General features: G+C 42.6%; 1 protein-coding gene across 4 annotated transcripts in view; it reads left to right on the forward strand.

Annotated features, from left to right (window-relative positions):
- The first annotated feature begins 11,367 nt into the window (after nt 1-11,367).
- gtf2h4 (general transcription factor IIH, polypeptide 4) overlaps nt 11,368-27,643 on the forward strand; it is an 81,239-nt gene continuing 64,963 nt past the window's right edge. For 3 of the 4 annotated variants that reach the window (XM_050033991.1, XM_050033992.1, XM_050033993.1), the window contains exons 1-3: nt 11,368-11,496; nt 11,881-11,999; nt 12,121-12,225. In XM_050033991.1, coding sequence (XP_049889948.1) covers nt 11,884-11,999; nt 12,121-12,225 — 221 coding nt within the window. In that variant the 5' untranslated portion in view covers nt 11,368-11,496; nt 11,881-11,883. The remainder of the gene's footprint in view (nt 11,497-11,880; nt 12,000-12,120; nt 12,226-27,643) is intronic. The other variant, XM_050033994.1, reaches the window with a different exon arrangement.

The raw sequence follows: 27,643 nt of genomic DNA on the forward strand, positions 1-27,643 counted from the left end.
AAGAGTTTGAAAACAATGGGTAGGGGCACTGCTCCCTGCCGCAGACAGAAGGGTGTGAAACACACCGTAAGAGGCGTTCCTCAGGTATAAATGTTTAGGCTTTCCTATGTTCGGGGTCTTTCGTCATTCTGACCGCTCGTGTGATGACTGACCTTTTCTTTGCAAAGAAAATAAAAAAAACCTTGTCGGCCAGCAGAAGTCCCTATTTCATTATTCGCCAGCAGCAGAGAATTTCCACAACAATACATATATATATATATAAATATATATATACATATATATAAAAGATAACACAGGGACCATGTAGCTTTGGATTTTTTTCTTCCTCATTAATAAAACCCTTCATTTAAAAACTGCATTTTGTGTTTACTTGTGTTATCTTTGACTAATGTTTAAATTTGTTTGATGATCTGAAACATTTAAGCATGGAAAACATGCAAAAAAGTAAGAAATCAGGAAGGGGGCAAACACTTTTTCACACCACTGTATACGTGTGTTACCTTCCCTCCAAAACTGGCATATTAAATTGATATTAAAACACTTTAAAACTTACACCTCAGGAGTTCTTACCTGTCGGGTTGTTGCAGTTAATTGCACTACACTGTTTTCTTTTACTTTTTTTTCTCCTCTCTCCTTGACATCTTGCATGTTGTCTGGGCGCAACAGTCCAAGCTCAACAGTCCAGAATGGCGGCAGCGCCCCTAGTGGCTGTTGGCAAAAATTCAATGGAGCTTCGCCTCTTGGTATCCATGCTCTTTGGCACAGATACGGGAAGTGCGGCGGACATGTCCCCTGTGTCCCCCCTCAAATTACATCCGTGCCTGCACACACAGATTCTAGATTAACAAGGGGGTTGCTTTATGGTCAATTTTCTGACAAAGGGGATGGCATCCCCCCTCATCCCCCCTCAATTCGACCACTGGATAACGCTACATTTGACATGAGCCACACAACAGACTGTTTTGTGCCAGTAAATATATTCAGGTTATTACCCACTGTATGTTTGCTGTAAAGTAGGTTATGAAGTGACAAAAATCGGTGCCTGGAATTGGGCCTGACGGCTCCCGACCCTGTCCTCCTTGTTTCTTCTAAAATGTCTTCTGTTGTCAATTCAGTATCTTGTGTTCGGCTGGCAGGTACTTAGAAAAAGCACTGGAGATAGGCAGAATCTGGTGCAATCGAGTTTATTGTGTTCACAGGCAACAACACAGACAAACTCACGAGTCAGCCTCCGGAGGACGACTGAAAACCTGCTTTCGGCGCTCTGGCTTATATACTGGTGGAGGTCGAAGAGATCTCCACCCATTTCTGTAGTCCTTCCCATTTCGATCCATTTTTACTGGTAGCAGACTTTGCCTTTGTTCTGGCTCAGACTGGAATCTGCCACCAGTATTTCCGGAATCGCTCTCACTCTATTTTTTAAAAACATGTGATCTCTGGGGACTCACATGCTACAGTCCCTCGTGCTCCCGTGTAATATGAACCATTACATGCACATTAAGTAATACAATCATTTGAGTGTGTGCGTGTGACCTTTCCCGTGTAATATAAACTCTTAAGTGCATTAGGCAGTACAATCAAGTGAGTGTGCTATCTTCTTTCGCACAGCACGTGGTAACTTGTATGAGTGTCACTGTAAGTTCACAACAGCACGTGAGTGTAGGTTAGTGCATTATATCATTACACAGAGCGTGATAGGTTATATATGTCAATAAGAGTTCACAACTGAGATGTCACTAAGAGTTCACACCGTTATATTGTATATTACGCATAAATGCAGTATTAGTTTTTGTAGAAGTCTACACACTAACATGGTTATATAGCTATTTGTATTTTACCCAACTTATATGGTCTAACACCTGATGAGGGTTTTGACTTTTACACTACAGTTAACAGCAGTGCCATCTACCTCTCTGGTTAGCAGGAAACAGATAAGGTACGTTGCCTCATCTCACCAGCGTACGCCAAAGTGTGGGCGAGTTTAGAGCTTTTTCTATTTCATTATACACAACACTGTCGCCCCCTGCTGTCATTTGATATTAATGAAGCATACCCATTCAAATCGCACTGAACTTTGATGACACTAATGTGAAAGGTTATAGGTCACAAGTTTAATTAAAAAACAACAACATAGTATTACATCCATGAGTACTCTTGCCTTATTATTATTATATATTATGCCTTATTGGAATTGCTTTTATCGTTTTTCCTAACCAAATCTGTGTCACTTATTTTTTTTAATACTTTATTTTATTGTCATCATGGCATTTCATACATTTAACCCATGTTATATAGCTTATGTAATTATGACCCTCCGCTGCGAGGGTCATAAGGACAGAGGGATGTCGTATGCTGTAAAGCCCTGTGAGGCAAATTGTGATTTGTGATATTGGGCTTTATAAATAAAATTGATTGATTGATTGATTGATTGATTGATTGATTGATTGATTGATTGATTGATAGACATACATAAATAACATGTGTAGGTGTGTCACCCAGTGATACATCATACAATAAATTATACAATAAATTAAAATAAACAATGACAATATTTGCGGTACAGATTTAAATTATACAATGTTGTAATAATTCTGAATTAATAGAAAAACGTCCTTCCACCTTCTTCCTTAGAAGAGGAGGGGGGAGGTTATAATTTATGGCCTACATTAGGCCTACATTATTAAAGTATGGAAGACAAAGACATGGAAGAACAAACTAAATTAACTGCACAGTAAGCTGTCAGTAAAGCATATTAACCATATATGGGGCATTCTACCGATTTTGTGCAAAGTGCTGTCCCTTAACAAAAAAACATCAAAAATAATAAAAATGAGAATTCAGACATAGATATTTACAAAGATTATGTTATGACCTATTTAAACCCAGGACATTAAATGATAAGTGATAAGCTAAATACACTGAACAAAAAATATAAACGCAACACTTTTGTTTTTGCTCCCATTTTTCATGAGCTGAACTCAAAGATCTAAAACATTTTCTATACACACAAAAGACCATTTCCCTCAAATATTGTTCACAAATCTGTCTAAATCCGTGTTAGTGAGCACTTCTCTTTTGCCGAGATAATCCATCCCACCTCACAGGTGTGGCATATCAAGATGCTGATTAGACAGCATGATTATTGCACAGGTGTGCCTTAGGCTGGCCACAATAAAAAGGCCACTCTGAAATGTGCAGTTTTGCTTTATTGGGGGGGTCTGGGGGGGTCAGAAAACCAGTCAGTATCTGGTGTGACCACCATTTGCCTCACGCACATTTCAGAGTGGCCTTTTTATTGTGGCCAGCCTAAGGCACACCTGTGCAATATTCATGCTGTCTAATCAGCATCTTGATATGCCACACCTGTGAGGTGGGATGGATTATCTCGGCAAAGGAGAAGCGCTCACTAACACAGATTTTAGACAGATTTGTGAACAGTATTTGTGAGAAATGGTCTTTTCTGTATATAGAAAATGTTTTAGATCTTTTAGTTCAGCTCATGAAAAATGGGAGCAAAAACAAAAGTGTTGCGTTTATATTTTTGTTCAGTGTACAAAATTTATAGGGTACTTTCTATTGGAAAGTAGCTGTCCCCAACCCTGACCTCTAAAATTCAATTCAAGTAAATAACACTTAAAACATTTTTCATATTTTTTTCAAAAATGTAATTTAAAACATCTTTGTGATTAAGTTTAAACAGAAGTTGAAAGATTTAGGTGTATTGTGGGATGAATTTTTAAATTAAGAAACTATGCAAAAAAAATAGTGTCCCTTGTTTTCACGTCACTACCGAAACACAAGAGTTTTGATGTACTGGTTGAGTCTGGATTTTAGCCACACCCCTGAATGTCTGAGAAGGGGGGTAGTACTGCACCCCCGTCCCAGATGGCTGCATGGTAAGTCGCTGACTCCCATCATTTTTTTAATAAATGTCTTCCAAAGTCTGAAAATCAGTGTGTAACTTTTAAAACTGTCACTACCGAACACTTTCTCTTCAATTATGAAAAAATTTGGGGGGTTTATGCAAAATATTGTGTTTTTCTGTGTGAACAACTCTTCAAACATGTGCTTGTTAGCCATGTGACTGCTAGCATTCTTTAGTTATCCTGAAAAATAGCTAGGAATGTCACTACCGAAACAGTCACTACCGAAACCTATGGTAAAGTTTCGGTAGTGACATGATCATTTTGGTAGTGACAAAATGGAATGGTGAGTAGTTAAACCCCATAATTTTGTGGTCCAAAGTCTTGCTCTTCTCTGCTCTAGTCTGCTCTACTCTACCCTGGTTGACTCTACTCTGCTTTACTCTATTTTACTCTATACTCTACTCTTCTCTACTCTACTCTGCTTTACTCTATACTCTACTCTGCTCTGCTTTACTCTACTCTGCTCTGTTCTGATCTGCTCTACTATACACTGGTTGACTCTACTCTGCTTTACTCTATTTTACTCTATACTCTACTCTTCTCTACTTTACTCTGCTTTACTCTCTACTCTGCTCTGCTTTACTCTATTCTGCTCTACTCTGCTCTGTTCTGATCTGCTCTACTATACGCTACTTTGCTCTACTCTGCTCTACTCTACTCTGCTCTACTCTGCTTTGTTCTACTCTGCTCTACTTTGCTCTACTCTGCTCTACTAACTCTGCTCTACTCTGCTCTGTTCTACTCTGCTCTACTTTGCTCTACTCTACTATACTCTGCTCTGTTCTACTCTGCTCTACTTTGCACTACTATACTCTACTCTACTCTGCTCTACTCTATTCTGCTCTGCTCTACTATACTCTGCTCTATTCTATAATCTGCTATACTCTACTATGCTCCGCTCTACTCTGGTCTACTCTATTCTGCTCTGCTTTGCTCTACTCTACTGTACTCTGCTATACTCTATACTCTGTTCTACTATGCTCTACTTTGCTCTACTCTGCTCTATTCTACTCTGCTCTACTCTGCTCTGTTCTACTCTGCTCTACTTTGCTCTACTCTGCTCTGTTCTACTCTGCTCTACTTTGCACTACTCTGCTCTACTATACTCTGCTCTACTATACTCTTTTCTACTCTACTCTGCTCTACTCTATAATCTGCTCGACTCTACTCTACTCTACTTTGGTCTACTCTGCTCTACTCTATTCTGCTCTGCTTTGCTCTACTCTACTATACTCTGCTCGACTCTACTATGCTCTACTCTGCTATACTCTATGCTCTACTCTGCTCTGCTCTACTCTACTCTGGTCTACTCTACTCTACTCTACACTGGTCATCTCTATAATCTACTCTGCTCTACTCTGCTCTGTTCTACTCTGCTCTGCTCTACTATACTCTGCTCTACTGTACTTTGCTCTACTCTGATATACTCCGCTCTGCTTTACTCTGCTCTACTCTACTATATTCTGGTCTGCTTTACTCTGCTCTACTTTGCTCTACTCTACTATACTCTGCTCTACTCTACTCTACTTTGCTCTACTCTATTCTGCTCTACTCTGCTCTGTTCTGCTCTACTCTGCTCTGTTCTACTCTGCTCTACTTTGCTCTACTCTGATATACTCCGCTCTGCTTTACTCTGCTCTACTCTACTATACTCTTCTCTGCTTTACTCTTCTCTACTTTGCTCTACTCTACTATACTCTGCTCCACTATACTCTTCTCTACTCTGCTCTACTCTGCTCTGCTCTACTCTACTATACTCTACTCTGCTCTACTCTACTCTACTATGCTCTGCTCTACTCTTCTGTGCTGTGCTCTACTCTATACTCTGCTCTACTCTACTCTACTCTACTCTGCTCTACTCTACTCTGCTCTACTCTATACTCTACTCTTCTCTACTCTGCTCTGTTCTACTTTGCTCTACTCTGCTCTACTCAACTATATTCTGCTCTTCTCTGCTCTACTCTGCTTCTCTATTCTGCTATACTCTGCTCTACTTTGCTCTATTTTACTATACTCTGCTCCACTATACTCGTATCCACTCGACTATGCTCTGCTCTGCTCTGCTCTACTCTGCTCTACTCTACTCTCTCAAAAATTTGATTATTTTATTGACCACAAAACATTTGTCTTTGTAATATTCCCACCATAAGGCATACATTTGAGAAAATATGATGCAACTTTAAAAACAGAATAATGGTCACTACCGAAACAGGACAGTCACTACCGAAACAGTGCAGTCACTACCGAAACACTGGGTGTTTTGTAAAAAATAAAGTATATTGAGTTATCAACTAAAGTATTATGATGCTAATCGGTTACATTTATGTTCTGTTTCATCAATTATTAACTCTGAAATCAATGTGATCAGCGTTATGAATTTTACAAAGAAAGATCGCATTTGGATTGTGAAGAATTCTATAATTTGAACTTCGAAATTTGTTAAAATATTATTTTTCATAGATTTAATTGTGAAAACCTTCGGTCAAAATTTGTAAAAATTTAAATCTTTAGACAAGGGGAGGAACAAGCATAACAGGTTGATATATATTTTTTTGTATAATATAATACTATATGTTTCGGTAGTGACAAATTTTGGGAGAGGAAAAACATTCCAAAACAGTCTGAAAATACAATATAAAAATTTACAATCATTTTATGTGACCTTTACATATGGTACTATATATAGGGACAAAGTTTTGGAAATAAAACATACAAAATTTCAAAAATATTTCCAGCCTTACTTTGCACACATTCGGTAGAATGCCCCATATATGCGTTGTGTTTTATCTTGCTATATTTGTATATTTCCTGAGATGAAAGGAGAGCGTGCACAGAGCTGGAAAAAGGTGAGCTTGCATCTTGAGGAGCCGTAATGCCGGATGAACACAATTGGCAAGGAGAAGACCTTCAACATTTTAATGACTTCAAAATTGTCAGCGTGTTTACACCAAAACACAAGTGAGTCACTAGGGTGGGTGAATTCTGTCTGCTGACGGCAAGCAGAGTCATGAAGCCATAAACAAGCGTCATGTAATGTAATGCTGGTGAGGTGAGCGACAGCTGAGACGGTCTTCAGAAGCAAACAGTATCCATGACAACATACTGTCACCTGGACCTTTGTTCTGACGTAAACGCATGGGATGTACCCTGTAGTTGTATAGGCTACCCCCTAAAAATATAAAGGAACAATGTAGATTGTTTGTAATTAGGTCATTTTAAAATAAAATCACATCTGATTTATTACTTGCTGCAACTAATAACTTAACGAATATCTGACAGGTAGCCCAAAAAAATAAAAAATTAAAGAAAGTAATGTTGTTATCTCTGTTCCATTTCAGGGCCACCAGACAAAACACAAGCCCTGATTCATTTCAGGGCCACCAATGAAGACAAGTTTACAAAATGCGAGCAGGCTCCAAAAAAAAAAAAAACTATGGGAGTGAGTAATTTGTAACTTGTGAACTGTTCATATTCATAACATAATTCTCAGTCACAACATCAACTGTTCCCCAAGTGATCAAGCATTCTGTTTCAATATGAAATCAGCACAGCTGCAGACGGCATTGTCGAAGATTGTTGTAACTATTTGTTTTGGGGCTGCCCCTATACTGTCACTTTTTGGAAAGATTTTGTCGAGTATATTCGTTGCAACATTTATGTTCTATTTTCACTACTGTACAAAGATGTTTTGTTTGGATTTTATGATGTCAGCATTTCAAAACAAAAACGATTCTATGTCATTAATCTATCTATTATCTTAGCGAAATTCCATATTCAGAAAACCCTTGTTCAAAATTTTTATGAATGAAATGCAGCAATACTTACCATTACCATTCAGCACTCCACAAACTCCAAAGCTATAAAGACTCTGAAAATATGTAAACAATTTAATTGTTTGAGCTGCTGAACTTTTTTATTTATTTATTTGTTTATTTTATTTCTTTTTCTTTTCTCTTAACCCTGGCATATTTGTAATGTTCATGTCTGTCAGTGCTTGTTTTGTACAAGAATTGAAATAAAGTGTTGGGGGAAAAAAAAACCTCATCACGTCTTTTTATCGACAACTACTTATGACATATATTTCTTCTTCTTTGAACTGACAGACTGGACCGAGTTTTGGCATATTGCTGGCCCCAACAGTCTTAAGACATATTTGCCTTTGAGGGGTGTCCCATTTTAAAGTCACAAGATAGCCCTTAACACTTGGTTTTGAGGGCTAGTGAGATTGAGGGTTGAGCTTGAGAATTAAGATATCCACCTTATTTTCAAACACGGAAGTAAATAGTGATCAACTTCCGTTTTTTTGTGCGTGACTTCCGGTCAGCCGCTTTCCCTCATGCTTTCCCTTACCGGAGCTAAGGGTGCAAGCTATTTTTTTTTTTCAATTTTCAATTGTTTATGTTAGTCAATCAGTTAGTTAGTTAGTTAGTTAGTTGGTCTGTGTATTTAGATAACTGTGCCCACGTTTCCGTTATAACGGAAATTTATTCCCTCTAAACGCGAATAAATCGCATGTCAATCAAAAACTATGAACCAAAAAAGCACAATCTATCCCGAGTGAGACTAACTGCTTGATCCCCGTCTCCAGTGTACCAGCAGAGAACCTGCAGAACCGAATCAGCGAAAAAACACACCGGGCTACACAGCCTCTGTACCTGAGCAGCTGAAGCTGCGGCTCGCACCCTCGACACACAGACGGTGCTTCTGCATGCCAGCCAAACGTGTGCGCAACTGTGAGAAATAAATATGTGAGGTGTACGCTGCTTTTCTATCTTTTTTTCCCTTTTCTTTCTTTCTTTCTTTCTGTCAGCGACATACACTCCTAAGGCCCCGTTCAGATGTAGCGTCTAAAAGCGCGTGGAAAACGCCAGCTGTGCCGTTTTCATCCTTTTATCCACCGCGCTTTGGAGGTTGTGCTACTGTTGCGCCTGCCGTTACTAAGCAACCAAAACCGCCTGTCACTCATAGGGGGAGTTAAAAAGTTACAAAGTTTACAAAAAAGTTCAATGGATTTCCAGCAAGCATCAGGAGGTGAGGTGTGTGCATGTGTGTGTGTGTGTGGAGGAGAGAGGGAGATACTGGTAGAGAGATAGTGTGTGTTGTTAGATACATAATGTTGTGAAGTCCGTTGGACAGAAAGGAAGAAGCAGGTCCATGGAGCTGATTGGTTAATTCTTATCACATGACATGCAGTGCGCTTGCTGCATTCGAAAAAGTTGAGATTTTTCCATCTCTGTGCGTCGCGGACGTGCGCGAAAAAACAGGCGCGTCGCACCAAATGCACGCCGCTACGGTGTCGCTTTGGATTGTGAGCGCGCTTGACGCGCGTCTACATTGAAACTAATGGATTTGTTCGCGCAAAAGACGCTACATCTGAACGGCCCCTAACATAGGACGGGTTGTTTTTATTGACTGAGTTGATCATTAAGCCATAGTGATGCGCGGATCGGCTCTGATAGCACGCGAATCAGCATGTACGCATCAACCATCCAGCTGTTACAACATGATTGAGCTAGCAAAGCAGTTTTGTGTTGCTGTGTGTGGTATTTTTTCAGTTTTGGGAAATCACGATGTCTAGAAAGGATCAGTGACTGCAGCTGACAGGGACAGCTAACACTAGCAGCAAAGCTAACATCAGGACGTCATCCGTTAAAAGCCTCCCGTTGTCGGATACGACATGAAACTACTCCAGTTAGCTCAATCATGTTGTAACTAAGACATCCGCTGGAAAAAATATATTTATAGACTTTACAAACATCAGATTAGTCTAAACGGTGATATAGTGACATGAAAAATGTGATATATATATATATATATATATATAGCTAAACTCAACAAGGTAAACAACAAGGCGATTCCCATTTACACAGTGGTCAAGAGTGCTGGACCGGAAGTGTCGCGCAAAAAAAATGGAAGCTGGCTGCGTTCTGTTTTGCCTCTTTACGTGAAAAATAAGGTGGATAGGAATTAATGAACATCTTCAGTGCTCAGTGATGCTCAGTGACGCTGCGCTTCTCTCATGATTGTGATTGGTCCGCTGTGTGCGTGTTCACGGCTCCTGATAAAGCAACCCTGGGTTGAGTTACCGAGTTGATATCCAGCGTCGTGATACCGATTATCCTGACTGCCATTGTTAGGGTTAGTCAACCCAGGATAGGTCTGGGTAACCCAGGAAAGGTTGATCTCGTTTCGTGATACAGGCCCCTGCTCCCGACCAGGTTAGGTTCACAGAGTCAGTTACCATAGTAACTGACACAGAGCTTCAGTTACCTCTCTTTCTGAAACGGGCTGGAGTTACTCCGCTTTCTCTGGTTTAAGTTACCTCCCTTTCTGAAACGGAAAACCCAGAGTTTCCCTCATTTCAGGGTTAACAGACTCAGAGTTTTCACTAAACCTGCTTTGTGAAACGGACCCCTGTCGAGTCATTGCCTTGTTTTTCCAAGCAGCGCTTCCTTCCTTCTTTCTTTTTCAATATGTGTGTGTGTGTGTGTATGTATGTATATGTATATATATATATATATATATATATACACATATATGTATGTGTATGTATGTATATATAATGTATATAGGCCTATATATACCCAATTTTATCCGTTGGCCTACGCCATAGTTTATTACATAGGCCTACAACAGGAATTTGTTGTAAAATTTTTTTAGGCTATTTAATAAAAATGAACATTGAATATTTTTTGATTGATTTTTATTGATTATTTTTTATTTTTAGTAAGGTGTGCCAAATAAATCGCCAATGAATATCACACATTACAAATTCACACAATATGCAATATCTTATTATCTTTTTATGTATGTATGTATGAATGTAAGTAAGTATCATTATTATTATTCATTCATTCATTTTCCGTAACCGCTTATCCTGTTGAGGTGGGGGGGCTGGAGTCTATCCCAGCTGACATTGGGCGAGACATGTTGCCAGACTATCGTAGGGCTGACATATAGAGACAGACAACCATTCATGCTCACATTCACACCTACGGGCAGTTTAGAGTCACCAATTAACCTTGTCTGCATATCTCTGGATTGTGAGAGGAAGCTGGAATACCCGAAGAAAACCCACACTGACACGGAGAGAACATGCAAACTCAGGGTGGGGGAACCTTCTTGCTGTGAGGCAACTGTGCTAACCACTGCACCAACACGCCACCATGATAATGATGATGATGATTATTATTGTTGTTGTTGTTATTATTATTAATAATATTATTATTATTATTATTATCATTATTATTAGTAGTAGTAGTGGTAGAAGCAGTAGTAGTAGTCGTAGTAGGGGAAGGAGGAGGAGTAACTTTTCTTAGTTAATAAATCTCAGTCCACGCTCTCTCAGAGTTGAGTATGTGGCGGTATTGCACCACAGTCGTTAAACGATCGCCAATGAAAATCACCGAAGAAGAACATGACCAATAAGGACACTAGTATTAAGATCACGTGACATGCGTACGGCCACTTCACGGAAGAAATCTGCTGAATGGCAGCAGTGCAGTTATTTTTCTACTATTAAATAATTTTTCCGTCAGAAATTCGTCGATATTTTATAGCCGTCATTACGGTAAATAATGCCTTTTACATACACCTGCTAATGCGCTTATACAGAATGTTTTTCCCAGTAATGCTTTGTTGTGACTGACTGTCAACACACTTTGGAGTTGTGGCATACACGTTGCCACATTTAAATAAGAGCTCTATTTTGAATACACCTGTCCCGAATTGAGGGGTGGATCCAAAGAATCAAACCTCTGAGGCCATATGTTATTAGATCACTATGTCCGCTCAGGGATGACAACAGCTACAGTAAACCGCTAGATTTTTAAAGGGATTTGGTGCGAGGTTCCGCCCTCGTGGGTGTGAATGAAGTAATCAGGATGACTGAATCTTCCCGTTTATCGTGACACTGCATTCAATGACTTTTCTCTTTCTTTTTTGGTAACGTTAGATAATGAGGCTACGCGTTCAGCTGCAGTGTAAGAACTTGCATGAGTACCTGAGAGAGCTGAGTCCTGAGATTTTGGACAGACTGTACAACCATCCAGCAACATGTCTGGCTGTCTACAGGTACAGTAACTGTACTACACACACATTGTAGCCTACTGACGATTATGGTATTGATAAGGACACAGGACTGATTGACTGGCGTTGTGGTGTGCTATTTTACATTGTTTTTGATCCTCTACAGAGAACTCCCCTGTTTGGCCAAGAATTATGTAATGCGTATGCTGTTCCTGGACCAGCCTCTCCCCCAGGCAGCAGTAGCATTGTGGGTGAAATTAGACAGTCAGAAGTAAGTTACTTAACCTTGTCATGTCTTCATTACAACACCAGCGGCATTGTTAGTGGGGTGAACCATTTTAAGTACACTCTTGTACCACTTTGTAACATTTCTGTCACTGACCTGTTACTGGAGAGTTTTCTTCTTATGATTTTTTTTGATTTTCATCCACATTTGTTTTCTTAAAACCTCCCCATTAGGGCTGCACAATATTGGAAAAAAACTGACATTGCAGGGGTTTTTTTTGCAATATATATTTTTTGCAATCCCTCTGTATCTTTATATTTTTACTTTTTATCCGCTCCTGTTGCCTTGATAAAGTTAATGCATCGCGTCGTCATTTCAAAATCGACACTTCCTGAATTTGTTTCAAATTAAAAGTCCCATATAACTTACATAATATAAGTTTAAGTTTAAGTTTATTTACTTTATTAATCCCCCTGAGGGGAAATTCAATGTTTTCACTCTTGCTTGTCAATTACACACAGGTCCGAAAGACACACACACGCACAAACAGGACCTATACATGCACAAAGTGGAGAGATGTCAGAGTGAGGGGGCTGCCCTTGGTGAGGCGCCCCGAGCGCTTGGGGGGTTTGGTGCCTTGCTCAAGGGCACCTCGGCAGTGCCTAGGAGGTGAACTGGCATCTCTCCAGCCACCAGTCCAGGCTCCATATTTTGGTCCGGACGGGGACTCGAACAGGCGACCCTCCGGTTCCCAACCCAAGTCCCTGTGGACTGAGCTACTGCCGCTATAACCCTATTTTATATATATATATGTAGTATAATAATATAATATAAATATATAGCTTTTATTGTGAAACTTGTACGAACTTGTTGTGGAGGATTCAGTGGCTTGTATGTTTGCGTATGGTACTTCAAATGTAGCTCCTGCCATCTGCTGGCGCTTTAAAGGTGACTACAACGACATTTGAGCTGGCACATGAACAGACATAGTGGCTCAAATAATAGTAAAAGTAATAAAAATTGGACAAGAATAACCTGATGACATCACACACGTCATGAAAGATGACCGGGGATAATTGGTGTGTACCATCATGTAGTCTGTCATGTCTGTCGGCGAAGTCATGGCACAATGTTATGACTCCACAATCGTGTAATGTGACATAGTGACTTTCAGAATGGGCAGAAAAGTCATGTAGTGTGCACCAGGCATAAATCCTCCTTTACCGTTTCTCCCTCTTGCATGTCGCTCATTTTCAGTGTGTGACTGCAGCGTGTGCATGGGGGGGGGGGGGCTGCTTAGTGCTCAGATAGAGAGAGAGGCAAGCGGAGCGTGGAGCTTTCTTCAGAGCTGCTTTTCTGAAGCAAAACAAAAGTTTACATGTTCTAAAAAAAGAGAAAACATTGCATGCCCTGTGATGTGACTGTCCCACATGCGCACATCGCGATGGCGATGTTCAAGCGATATATCGTGCAGCCCTACTCCCCATTATGGAAGCAGCAAAATCTGTCATTCACCCAGTAATAAGTTCCTGAATTAGGAATGCACTGATTCTTGCTGATACAGATTCTACTAACTCCACTCAGGGTGTCTTCCAATACATAGTACAGATCCAGTGTGAATATTATCTTTTTTTTCTTTTTCTATATATATTTTATTGAGCTGCACAGGACATTTGCTGACAGTTGTACACAAAATACATACACAGTTGTTTCACTGAATAACAGGAAGAAAGACAAGATGGAAAAAAGTGATTTGATAGGATTCCAGTCCTTTTTGAAATAGATAATAATAACACAAAACATTGACATTTAAATATTTTGAATTTTACTTGGTTGGAGGGTTAGTACTACAGTAACCTCATAGAGACAGTCAGCAGAGTCAGTTTGTTTTGTTTTGAAAATGACAAAAAAAGAGCAATATGTTAAGCCATACTGACATACATACATTACATTCACAATCATCTGGTCTTACTGTAGAGACTGTAAACTTATTATGTATGTTGCTGGAACTACTTTATCCAGAACGGCAACTCCGGTCAGAGAGATAACGCAGACACAGGGAACAGTTCAGGTTCTTTATATTGAGTTGAATGATTGGCAGCATTATAGATGACTCTGCTATATGTGCATAGAGGCATGAGACTGAATGATCCTCCGAATGGATGAATAGAATGTAGAATGTTGAATGTTGAGTGCAGAATGGTTTCTTCAAGACAAATAAAAACATACAAATAATGTTAACCATATCTAAATAATGAATGTACCAATTCAGAAATCACAATTTGCCTCAGAGGGCTTTGCAGCATACGACATCCCTCTATCCTTTGGACCCTTACGGCGGATGAGGAAAAACTCCCTCAAAAAAAACCTTTAACAGGGAAAAAAATGGTCGAAACCTCAGGAAGAGCAACTGAGGAGGGATCACTCTTCCAGGACAGACAGACGTGCAATAGATACAGAACAGATCAACATAATACATTTACAGGGGTTAAAGTTCTCCGGCACAGTGTCGGATTTCCCGCGTGGCGGAGTTTCTGTCCAGCACGGACAGAAGTGCTCTGCAGTGCGAGCATTTCACTCGCATTTGCCCCTAAAAATATATATATGTGCGAACCGGGAAAATGATTTAGGCGCACAGTGTGCGAGTAAACACAACCTACTGTTTTCCATAATCAGCATCGGACACTTTTCATCGATAACCGATCAAATGAATGTACACTGAACAAAAATGTAAACGCAACACTTTTGTTTTTGCTCCCATTTTTCATGAGCTGAGCTCAAAGATCTAAAACATTTTCTATATACACAAAAGACCATTTCTCACAAATATTGTTCACAAATCTGTCTAAAATCTGTATTAGTGAGCACTTCTCCTTTGTCGAGATAATCCATCCCACCTCACAGGTGTGGCATATCAAGATGCTGATTAGACAGCATGATTATTGCACAGGTGTGCCTTAGGCTGTTCACAATAAAAGGCCATTCTGAAATGTGCAGTTTTGCTTTACTGGGGGGGTCTGAGGGGGGGGGGTCTGAAAACCAGTCAGTACCTGGTGTGACAATATTTGTATAACTTATAGAAACTTCCGGTCCTACTGGGAGAGAGGGAGGACTGTTGTGTACTGGCAGCAAAATATGTAACAGCCTGCCATCAACTTCACATCACACATGATGATTGATAATTGTTTATATATTGATAATTAATCTGTTGTATAAATTCATTTCTTTATGACTTTTACCCTGCCATAGCCACTCATGCTCTCCATGTTTGTTTGTTTGTTTGTTTGTTTTTTAATTGCAATTATTATAAATGTATTGTTATTGTTTATGCTCGTTATATTTGTGTTATATTGTGTTAATATGCTTTGGCAACATTGTTTTGAATGCAGTCATGCCAATAAAGCAGCTTGAACTTGAACTTGAGAGAAATTGAGACAGAGAGAGAGAGAAATTGAGACAGAGAGAGACCGAGAGAGATGCTTGGCGGACGGTAATGAAAATAGCTTACAACAACATTAATTTTAGTAACAATATTATAATAATTCATTCATTCATTTTCCATAAACACTTATCCTGTTGAGGGTCGCGGAGGGGCTGGAACCTATCCCAGTTAACATTGGGCGAGAGGTGGGGTACATCCTGGACAGGTTGCCAGACTATTGCAGGGCTGATATATAGAGACAGACAACCATTCACGCTCACATTCACACCTACGGGCAATTTAGAGTCACCAATTAACCCGCATGTCTTTGGACTGTGGGGGGAAGCCAGATTACCCGGAGAAAACCCACGCTGACATGGGGAGAACATGCAAACTCCGCACAGAGGGGCTCCCCCACCCTGGGTTCGAACCCCTCACCCTGGGTTTGTACGAGGAACCCTCTTGCTGTGAGGCGACAGTGCTAACTACTGCACCAACATATGGTAGCATATGTTGCTAGTATATATTAACATGTGATAGTATATGTCTGTGACAATAATAATCATATGTGTATCATAACAGTAGAAGTAGGAGGCATCAGGCAGGACCATGGCAGCAGCACAACCACCACACACCATCCAGGCGTAGCTGCGATGCGACTTAACCTGCAAGACAGTGGAGCACAAAGGCTCCGGAGAAGAAGCCGAGTTAGGGATATGCAGAAATAGGACGTAAATATTAGCAAATGAAGAATAACCAACTTTACAGAAACTAAGGTGAGAGAGAGAAGGAGAGAAGCATGCTTTAGTACTTAAGCAACAGCAAACAAGTGCTGATGAGGATTATGCACCCACAGCACAGCCTGGGCTCACAAAAACTCCACACACAACCTAAACACTACTTGGACCCTACGGCACATTCTGGGCTATCCAAAAAGGTGCCTGACTGAAGGCACTGTCCTAGTATGGTAAAATAACAGGGAATTTACGACAGCTGCCCCAAGAAAAGCATGTCTGTTATGTAAACAAGATGAATTCCCTAAGGTGTTACAAGCAGTCCCTGGGTCAAGAGTCTCTGAGTCAGCATTGTCATCCGGAACAGCGGGCAACTGGACCAGGCATGTACCGGTCTCAGGTAAGCCTTGTTCACGACTTGCACTTCAGCTGACTGAATGCATCCATCAGCACTTGCATTCAGTTTGACCACCTGCCCGATGGACCAATGGGTGTGTGGCAGCTGAGGATCAGTAATCATCACGACAGTTTTCTGGAGATTGTTGGTGTGTTGCTGCCAATTCTGACTTACTTGAAGAGACAGTGAGTAGTTTCTAAGGAATTGCACCCAGAAGTGGTCCACTATCATTTGACAATGATGCCACTGTCTCTTTGTGAGTGGGTCAGGAGCCTAGGAAACCTGTGGCAGGGAGGCGTCCCACCGCCCCATCAACAAGTTACGGGATCCTGTCCCGCATCATCTGATGACACGTATCCTAAGGGTTTGGCTGTAAGGATGCCTTCCACCTTGACCAAGATTGTAAGCAGGACTTCCTCTTGGAGGGACTGAGTGCCGATAACACCCTGCAGAGCTTTCTTGACAGACTGTATTTTGCGCTCCAAGGCACCACCAAAGTGTGGAGCTGCTGACGGGCTGAAACCTGATGTGTTGCTTGGCAAGCCTTTTCTGTAGCTTTGGTCCCATTGGAGTAAATGCCCTCTTTAGTTCCCTCTCTGCACCTCTGAAGTTCATCCCCTGGTATGAGAGAACCTCTGAAAGGGTGCCTCTGCAGGAGATGAATTGCCTTAATGCTGCATCAAGGCTAGTCAGCAGATTCAGATGGACACAACAAGACACTGATGAGACGGTCTTTGTCAAGACATTTAAATATGACTCCACAACGTTTCTCACTATGCTGCCCGACCTTGACGGTGTATGGGCCAAAGCAGTCCACTCCCATTGAAAAGAACAGAGGCCTGAGGAGCCGCAGACGGGCATAGGCGTAAGTCATCATTGGAATAAATGGCTTCCCTCTCCACTTCTTGCATTCAACACAAGACCTCTGATGATGCTTGACGGCCTATCTCCCACGCAGGACCCAGTACTGGCGCCTGATCTCGGCGAAGACCCTTTCATGCCCTGGGTTGAGTAGGCGTGCCTTCACATCCTGGATAAGGAGTCTTATCACTGCAAATGAGACATGGACTGTTTCATCTCTCTTTGTCATGAAGTAGGCTACCAAACCATATACCTGTTCAGAGGCATCACAGAAGACATGCAGGGTGTAGTCTGTTGCTTCAGTACTGACCTCCAATGGTGCGTAGGTTCATGGTATGGAGATGTTAGCCAGCTCAGGGAGTTCCTCCTCCCAGCTGGACCAGGCTTCGAGAATGTCAGGAGGGAGGTTTGGCTCGTTCCAGCTCCTCCTTTTTGACAACAGCCTCTGGATGAGAACCATGGCCCGCGCCGTACAGGTAATAATGATGCCAAGAGGATCATATTGCTGGGCTAGCACCTTGTATATATGTTGCATTGTGGGGCTCTCACTGTCCATTAGCTTTGACCAGTAGCTGAGCTGATCAGTTGGACAATGCCACCGTAGGCCAGAGCCGGTTCCTGAGGGTTGATGCTCTTTTCCATGCCTCCAATCTGGCAGTAGAAGGCAGATGGGAGGCAACAGAGGGGATATTATTCACCTACCGCTGGATGTTAAACTCTCCTAAGGCTAGACACTGACACATCTTGTCCATAAGGCGCTTGGCAGACTCTGGTGTTGAAAGGCTGTGGAGACAGTTGTCCATGCAGAATGACTGCTTAATGGACAGCAGGATGTCTTCATGTCCCTCTGAGTGATCTTTGACTTGCTTTTGCAGCGCAAATGTTGTGCAGCATGGGCTGCTGGTTGTAACAAACGGCATGAAATGCCATTGGTAGATGTCAGGCTGCTTCTCCCTTCTCAGGTTTCGCCAGACAAACCTCAGCAGTGGATGGTCCTCAGGTAGGAGATGAACCTGATGAAATATGCCTGGATGTCTCCGCTGATGGCAACAGTGTACTGCCAGGATCAAAGGAGGACAAAGATGAGTGATGACCCAAGTTTTGGACCTGGAAGGAGTTGCTTGTTGAGGGAAAAACTGTGGTTTGTGAAGGAACAGTCAAAGTCCAGACAAACCTTGCCATTGTGGTGGACTAGGTGATGGGGGATGAACCATGACTCACTGGTATTATCCACCTCTTCTGTGTGAGTTTGGTAAAACACCCTCCATCAATAAGCCTCTGGATCTCTGCTTTGTAGATTTTAGATTTGGCTGAGTGCTTTACCAGTATTTGCTCTGTGCGGTGGTGCATCGGCAAAACTGCTTCTGCTGAGGCATTTAGTGGTGGTATGTCCTTGACATGGAGCAAGGGTGTGGTGTACCGAAGTATGTTGCTGACCTTAACCGTCTCTGTATGTGCTTCCAGGATGCTAACGGCCTCTTGGTCCAGATGGGATCACACTGCTAGCCGCTGGTGGTGTAGGGCTGTGCATAATGCCTGCAGGACTGAGCTATTAGCTTGGCTTCATCCAGGACCAGGTGCCTCATAAGCACACGGTACTTATAATGTTCAGAGAGTTCAGTGTGGGGGCTGAGTAGGTGGTCTAGCGCCATCTTCAGGTTAGCAAACTCTCTCACTGTCATCTACTTAGGCAGTTCAGGTACTTGGACCGGCTGCCAGTGAGTGCATGGTACCTGTGGTGATGTATACTAGGGCTGAATGGCATACTGGACCTGCATGGCTGGTACAGGCTGATACGGTGTTGGAGCAGGTGTTGGAGGCACCAGAAGATAGGCCAGCCGAGTTGATGGAGAAGGCTGGGGTTGGTTAACAGGTTTTGGATGGTGGCTCAGCTTTGGCTGTACACCGGCTGTATAGGGATGACTGGTGGAGGCTGATACACTGTCTGCCGGGGCACCACAGGGGTGTATGGTGATTAATAGGTAGACTGCCAAAGCGTGCCTGCCGGGTGCTGGCTCACTGGCTGGACAACAGCTGTAGCAGTTTGTGTGCAGAGTACAGCGCTGTTGCTGTTTGGGTTTGATATGCAGGCTGCACAGGCTACAGAGGATATGCAGATGTCATTGGTCATCTCTACAGGTTGATAGCACCGGCTGATTTGGCTGGTAAGTAGGCTGGTACCCTGTTGCTGTTGATGTTTGTTGGCCCATGTGACCCACTGCTTGTGTGCCCTGAACGTTAGACTGTGCCATGGCCCCCACTACTCGTCGCAGTGGGGGCTGGCAGCCTAGAAACCTCTCTGAACTGTTGTGCAGAAGTTACTGTAGGAGGTAGGGAGTTAACAATACATAGTTTGTTGCTTGAGTTGCTTGAGACTGTACTGCTACAGTTGTTGTGTGCAGCAGCGATGTGAGCAGCATATTAGCTTGAGGCTGGGTAGGCGGGCCCAGCTGGAGTGATATTAGCTGCAGTACAGGAGATCAAGGTCTGCTTGTGTTTATGCTGCCTTCTGACAGGTGCTGACTGTGGTCACTCTGCCCTGAGGGGGCTGGTGATTGGAGCCCCACACACACAGATTCAGTTGTCAGGGCAGGTTGCTAGTGTGTGATGCTATGTCCCACTGATACACCTTGCTAATTGCTGCTGGCGAAGAGAGACAGGGATTGGGTCAGAGCGCAGTGTATGGCTGGTCACCTGTGGTGGCAAACTAGGTCTGCAAGCAGAGTGACTGCAACTGCTGTGTGTTGGCTTTTTCACTGTCATCCTTGAGGGGGGTAGTATAAGGCATGAGGGACTGTGGCAGACTTAACTTATAGTCTTGCAAATGTGCTGGAAGCTGTGGCGGCCTTCCTCCTTCATGTGCTCCACATTCAGTTGCTGCTGTTCTCTCTGCATCCATGGCACCGTCGTGGGTGATCTGGCTCCAAGGACCAATATTGCAGAGACTTTGACCTTGTAATGTATAGAGAGTAGTAGGCATGTGCTGGTTACCGGCGTCACGGTTTACCACGGTAAAAGAATGTCACGGTGTCACTCACCGCCCATTTTCCGTTCCGACGGTAAAGGCCGATGGTGTAACCTACGCTATGTTTCATAAATGGGAACTTCAGGAACTCAAAACTCAGAAATAACTCTGTGCCAGTCGTACATTTTAACTGGCACACACTCTGAAATCATGCATGTGCAGCCGTTGCAGTCAGCACAATTATTGGGGGGGCAGCCTCAGTCAGTCAGTCAGTACGTCAGTAATCAGTGTAAATCCACTCACGTGCAAACTGCAAACATGGATGGAGGAGGCGAAGCTGAACTTTTCCCACTGGCGAAAAGGACAAAGTCTCTGGTGTGGGACCATTTAGGCTATCAGAAGAACCCCCAGAGCCAAGGCAAAGACCCGCTCCTCCCGTGCTGAGCTCCAGTTCCCAGTCGGCCGTGTTCACAGGCTGCTGTGCAAAGGAAACTATGCGGAGCGTGTCAGTGCCGGTGCCCCCATCTACCTGGCGGCTGTGCTGGAGTATCTGACTGCTGAGATCCTGGAGTTGGCTGGAAACGCTGCCCGCGACAACAAGAAGACCCGTATCATCCCCCGTCACCGGCAGCTGGCTGTCCGCAACAATGAGGAGCTCAACAAGCTGCTGGGCGGAGTCACCATCGTGAAGTTAAGAAATTGCTCTATTACTTTTAACGGGTCTATATTACACATTTAAACAACTGGTGTGATGATGCGTTGCACTGACAGGAGATGCCTGGTACGTGCTGTCGCTCATGAACGGTCAAACGAATATTAGCCTACCGTTTTAAAGTGTAGAGCATGAAAATAGGACGACGCCGGTTTTATTATTATTATTATTATTATTATTATTATAACGGTAATACCGATTACCGTGGTATTTTTGCCCACAGTTATCATACCATCAAAAACTCATACCGGCACATGCCTAGAGAGTAGACGCAGAAACAGTGAAAAGTTCAGGTTCTTCAAACTGAATTGAACGACTGGCAGCATTATAGATGACTCTTCACCATATGTGCATACAGTCATGAGAATGAATGATCCACTGAATACAATTTAGAATTTTGAATGTAGATGGTTTCTGAAAGACAAATAAAAATATACAAATATTTTTTTACTATATTTAAATAATGAATGCACCATGCTACTAGTACTGTAGCAAAAGCATACAAGTGCATTGCTAACAGAATAGCTTAATTAGCCTTGTGCATACACTAGGGCTGTAGTCAACCAAAGAAAATCTTGGTCGACTAAAGTCGCATATAATTTTCAACTAATCGATCAGTCGTGGGAAAAAAAAAAATCTGCACGTTATTTTTACTTCTGCGGTGGTGTGTCTGTGTCACTGCAGATACACCTCCAAAACACTAGTCGGAGGTGGAGGACTGTGCTAAGTGCTGTAAAGTTTAGTTCAAATCAAACTTTATTTATATAGTTGATTCAAAACACACATTAAACATGGCTTAATAGAAACAATTTCAAACACAAGTATGTAAATTGGCTTCACTATAAATCGCAGAACTGACAGACAAACACTTGTCTTTATCTGGACACATTTCCCCCACCAATACAACATGCTAACATTATTAGCACAAGTCTATGGCATTTTACATTGTATAAATTAGCCTAGCGTCTAACGATCTTTTCCTCTTCTCATATAAAGCCAGGGACAACAGCAACATTTTACAAAGGTAACTGTTAGAGCCATATTTGTATCTGTGTCCAATGATGTGTGGGTCACTGGTTTCCACAGTAGGTGGCGTGTAAACAATGGTGTATGTGAAGGTATAAGTAGAGGAAGAGTTAAAGCAGCTGTGTGGAACTTTTTACCATTAATAAAACTGCCCCTAGTTCATATCACCCCCCCTTGAAGATCCGCATATTTATTTGAACCCAACAGCGACAAAAAAGCCTTTCTCTATATGGCTATTTAGCGTAGCCTCGCTCGGGTCGGACACACAGCGGAAGTCAGCAAACCAGAATACGGCACCCGAGGCGGAAGTGATTCTGCTCGCCCGCAGCGGCCCGCAGCGATTAAACCACAGAAGAAGGAGCCGTGTTTACAGTGTTCTTCGAGTAAGCAGTACGCAACGGGCATTGCTGAACACATAACACCTAACAGTTTTACCAGAGATGTATCTATGAGGACTTGGTTGTACTTTTGATGTCATGGCGGATAACGAAGGAGCATCATCTAAAATTATCTGTGACTGTGACCATGAACACAAATATACAGCAGGCAGTTGTCCTCAGTTTATAAGAAATTCAGAGCTACACCAGAACATTTATGAACAGGTCTTACTTTACTACTAATTTGTGTGTAACGTTAGCATGTTAGCATGTTTCCACTAATTACTTGGACTGACCTAACGTTAGTAGCGTTAGCTTTGCAAGCGAAGGCTGCAGGTAACAGCTTTGCTGTGTTAGGATTATGTTATGTCTTCACTGTGTATCTTCACATAAAAGAATACTCCGACGATTTGGGAGTTATGCCCTTTCTCTATCATTTTCATATTGAGACAACATGATTGATATCTTTTTTGTGTCTGTACGTCCAGTGGCTGGGTCTCAGCGGTTAGCATTGCGCTTAGGGGGTCAATACGTCCTGCGCTGTGATCCGCGGAGGGATACACCGGTGAGCAGGCACAGACGTAGCTTGTTAACAAAACTCAATTGTTTATTTAGCCTAGCGAGACGGAGGTCAGGGGAGGATTGGTGGTGTAGCTGCGGGGTTTGCCAACCTGTGTCTACGGAGGTGGAATCATTTTGCTGCACAGAATGGGATTCGGTGCTACCATCGTTGGGGAGATATATCATCAGGAGGAAAACCGCCGCAGAGAGTGCATCACAAGGAGTGAAAACTTTGCAGCAATCACTAATCCTGGCGTGATTGAAACTTTTTTTCATGTTCCTAAGATGAACTGGAAAAAACGCCCCAGGCCTGCAGGAGCTGATGGACAGCTTTCAGTCGGGTGAGTAATATCGTCCGTGTCGTCTCTTTGTTTGCTTTTACCGAGTGACCTAGCGTACCTGTCCCAGAGCCAGCTGCAGCTGTTGCTCACCGGTGTATCCCTCCGCGCAAGATGTACTGACCCCCTACAAGTGCCATGCTAACCGCTGTCTCAATATGAAAATGATAGAGAAAGGGCATAACTCCCAAATCGTCGGAGTATTCTTTTCACATAATAATGCGGACTCAGCAGATGACTTGTTAACTGTTTATTCCTCCTTACACCGAACGTACACGGCTGCTTCTCATTGTTTCCAGTAGCACAACAACGGTTACTACATTACCCAGAATAACTTGAGGCTCACACTACTACGGTAGCTTTAGTAGCTCAAAATACACAACAGATTACATTAGATCAGAACAGAAACATGACAGGAGAATATACTGAGTAATTTTGCTGTTTCCACTAATTACTTGGACTGACTTGACGTTAGTTAATCCTCTCGCTCTCCAAAACAAATGCACGCGGTAACTGCCGGCTGCAGTCGGAATTTTACAACACCAGGCTGTGGGTCTCATACCGCTCCGACCAAAGGGGTGCTATAATCAACGAAAACGAAAAGTTCCGCACAGCTGCTTTAATTACTCTACAGGTATGTTGCTTCCCGGGAGAAGCACACAGTTTTTTGACCGCCGTTTTAGTGGCCTAACTTTGAGCCTTTTGTTTGTTTTACATACAAGTTATAATGGTGTAAGTGTGTGTAGGTCGACAAAGGCTATATTGTTAAATGGACCAGTTGTTGCAAATAAATGATCTACGTTTGAGCAATGGCATGGACTCTGATTAATTCAATGGAGCCGCCACAGACGATGCGTAATTAGAAGTCCTGGTAGCAGCCCCTCAGTGGCTTAGGTTTTTTGTTTGGTAGAAATCAAGTCATTACAGTAACGGTACATAATCTGGCTCCATTACAACTCACAACATTCACCGACAAAACAACTGTCTTATACTAAACACGTTTTCCAAGCAAATACAGCATGCTAACGTTATTAGTGCCAGCCTATGGCATTTTACATGGTATAAATTAGCCTAGTGATTAGCGGAGATTTCCTCTGCTCATATGAAGCCAAGATAAATACCGAAGTATATGTTTTGAAAACACACCCATTTTCACAGGTAACTTAAGCCCTTATCACACAGAGCGCGCAAAGCGCAGACCTCCGCCGACGAACCCATTCATTATGTATGTGCTACCGCGGTGCAAGAGCGCACCACTCTGCCGCCGAGCTGAGCGGCGCGCAAGAGGGCGCATGCCGTGGCATCTGCGTGCCGCCAGCCTGTGCTCGAATTTAAAAATATTTAATTTCACCGCAATGCGCTGTGACGATACCTCAGCGCGTCCAATAGCAGAGAAGAGCCTGAAGTAGACCCAGAAACAGTCACCATGGAGCTGTAGCTCCTGAACGAGCCTGTACTACCCCAAATCCTGTCTTGCGCGCCTTGCTCTCCGCTTGCTCTGCGCCCTACCCCACAGTGGGCGCCGCGAAAATCGCACTCTGTGTGAAAGAGGCTTTAGCCTGTCCCCCCACCGCGGGAAATAATGGGTTAATCCTGGAAAGCTGTTGATGTAGCACTTTTCTCCTTATGAAAGTAACAAGGTGATTATTCGACTAATGAAAATTTGGTCGGACGAGAGCATAGCAACCAAATAATCGACTAGTTGACCAGGAGACTACAGCCCTAGAATACACAGCATACGCAGCAATAATGTAACTACCAGGCTAACATTAGCTCGATTAGCGAGTGAGTCAGTTAACACACAGTAATAGCTCAGAGGCCAGCTCGGAAATACACAAGTCACAGCAGCTTAACAGAACATAATGCAGACTTCATAATTGTGAGAAAAGCGAATTTGTGCATAAGTGAACATTCCTGACCGTTTTCATCACCATTTCTGCATCACCTTATCTTATCTTGAATAGGGAATGGGCACAGTGACGTCACCATGGACGTCGCCGCCATGTTGATGGCTACGGGCAGCAGTAAACAAACGCAGTAGTTGAGTTGCATCGAGTGGAGAAAGTGAGGGAAAAGATGTTAAGATGCCAGAAAAGAAAGGGACTTTACCGGGATACATTGAACCACGAAGCCAGGGACCGGTATATGGAGAAAATGAATGCTATAAATGGTTTGGACCTAGCCTTGGACCAAAACGTCTTGAAAAGGAACCCCGTTTTTCGTTTGGGGGTTCCCGGTCTAGACCGATTCACGTCTCCATAAACGTTCAAATCAAACATGTTATGTACTCACCTCATAGGCACCGATGTTAGGAAGGTGTACGGGGGGTTGCCATGTGTTTGTATGTCCGTTATTGTTCAATAAACATGCATTTTTATCTCGGATGTCTGAAATTTTCTTCACCCCTTCTTCGTCCTGCAATGAATGAGTGCACCGGCTTTCTACTGCGCCACAGCGCCACTATAGCGGTTGGGAGGTGTATTGACGTTTTGGTCCAAGGCTAGGTCCAAACCATTTATAGCGTTCATTTTCTGCATATACCGGTCCCTGGCTTCGTGGTTCAATGTATCCCGGTAAATTCCCTTTCCTTTCTGGCATCTTAACATCTTTTCCCTTGCTTTCTCCACTCGATGCGACTCAACTACTGCGTTTGTTTACTGCTGCCCGTAGCCATCAACATGGCGGCGACGTCCATGGTGACGTCACTGTGCCCATTCCCTATTCGAGATAAGATAAGGTGATGTACACATGTTGAATACTTTATAAATCACACCAAATCAATGCATTTAGGCAGAGTTAACAAGCTACATCATTGTTTTTATTTTCTCTCATCAGTAAAACATAGCCTACATTTTAAATACTTTTTTAAATGAGACAAAAATAAGTGCATTTGAGGCAGTTAACAGGTTCTCTTTTCCTCATCAGCAAAAACAAACAGAATGTATACTAGCCTTTCATATTAGTTTTAATGTCATATCTACAATTATCAGAACAATATGAACATTCAATAGCCATACTATCAAAAACATGTTTCTTTAAAGTTTTTTTAAATGCTCATGCCTGTTATCAGAACAAGCTGGCTTGTGTTTAAGTGCAGCTATTGTTATCAAACAATCAATTGTCAACAACAAATTTGTTAATCACATCAGGTATATTCCATGTCAAAGGGGTCGACAGTAATCTGTCGAAGCGTTTAATCCATTTAGGCCAGTCTTCAGCCTTGAAGGTGAGACTTGAAACTGTGCCATGTTGCCGCTTCGTTTAGATAACTGTGGCTAGGCTAGGTAGCTTCGTAGACGGTCTTCCGGTACTGCGAACTTTCCCGACCTACAACTAGACACGTTTGCGTGTCGCTATATGCAGACTAAGTCACTAGTACTGTCGCTCGCGTCTGACTTTACTTCTGACACCATGTTCAGTTATTTATTGGTATAACCGCAAACCACTCATGAACCACGCGGGCTTCAGGTACTTGAGCAACCCGTTAATTGTTCCCCTGCAACACAATACAGCATGAGTTCCCACCTTACAGGCTGGGACCTATCACTACAGTTGACCCACGTCTTCCGAAGCTGCTGGAGCATCCGTGGGCGGTGTTGCCATGTTGTCTCGCTAATGTTTGTTTAGCAGCAGGCTAACCTGCCGGGAAGGTGCCAGTGAGAGATAATGTGACCACCTAGGCGTACTGCGGCGTGCTGCTGCACGCAAGTTATGTAACTCTTGTTCGGTGAATGTGTGGGGTTTCAACCTGGTTTCAACATGTGTTTTCAGTTGTTTTTGTGAAGTCATTTGCATACTCGATAACGTAAATTTGCACATCGTTAAAATAACAATGACGATATTATCGTTAACGATATATATCACCCACCCCTAATAACAAGTCCTCCACAAATTCATTTTCCCACACATACCTTACGTAAACCAACAAAGTTGCTGAATCCGATACATCTGTGCTCTGATCGAGCTGGATGGAGAAATCCCCTGCTGCCTTTAGTCTTGAAGTAAGCTGCTCCTCCAGGTTCTCTGAAATATCATGAATCCTTCGGGAAACAGTACTGCAGATAGACATCT

This window comes from Epinephelus moara, chromosome 22 (assembly GCF_006386435.1).
Source record: "Epinephelus moara isolate mb chromosome 22, YSFRI_EMoa_1.0, whole genome shotgun sequence".
Taxonomy (NCBI): Eukaryota; Metazoa; Chordata; class Actinopteri; order Perciformes; family Serranidae; genus Epinephelus; species Epinephelus moara.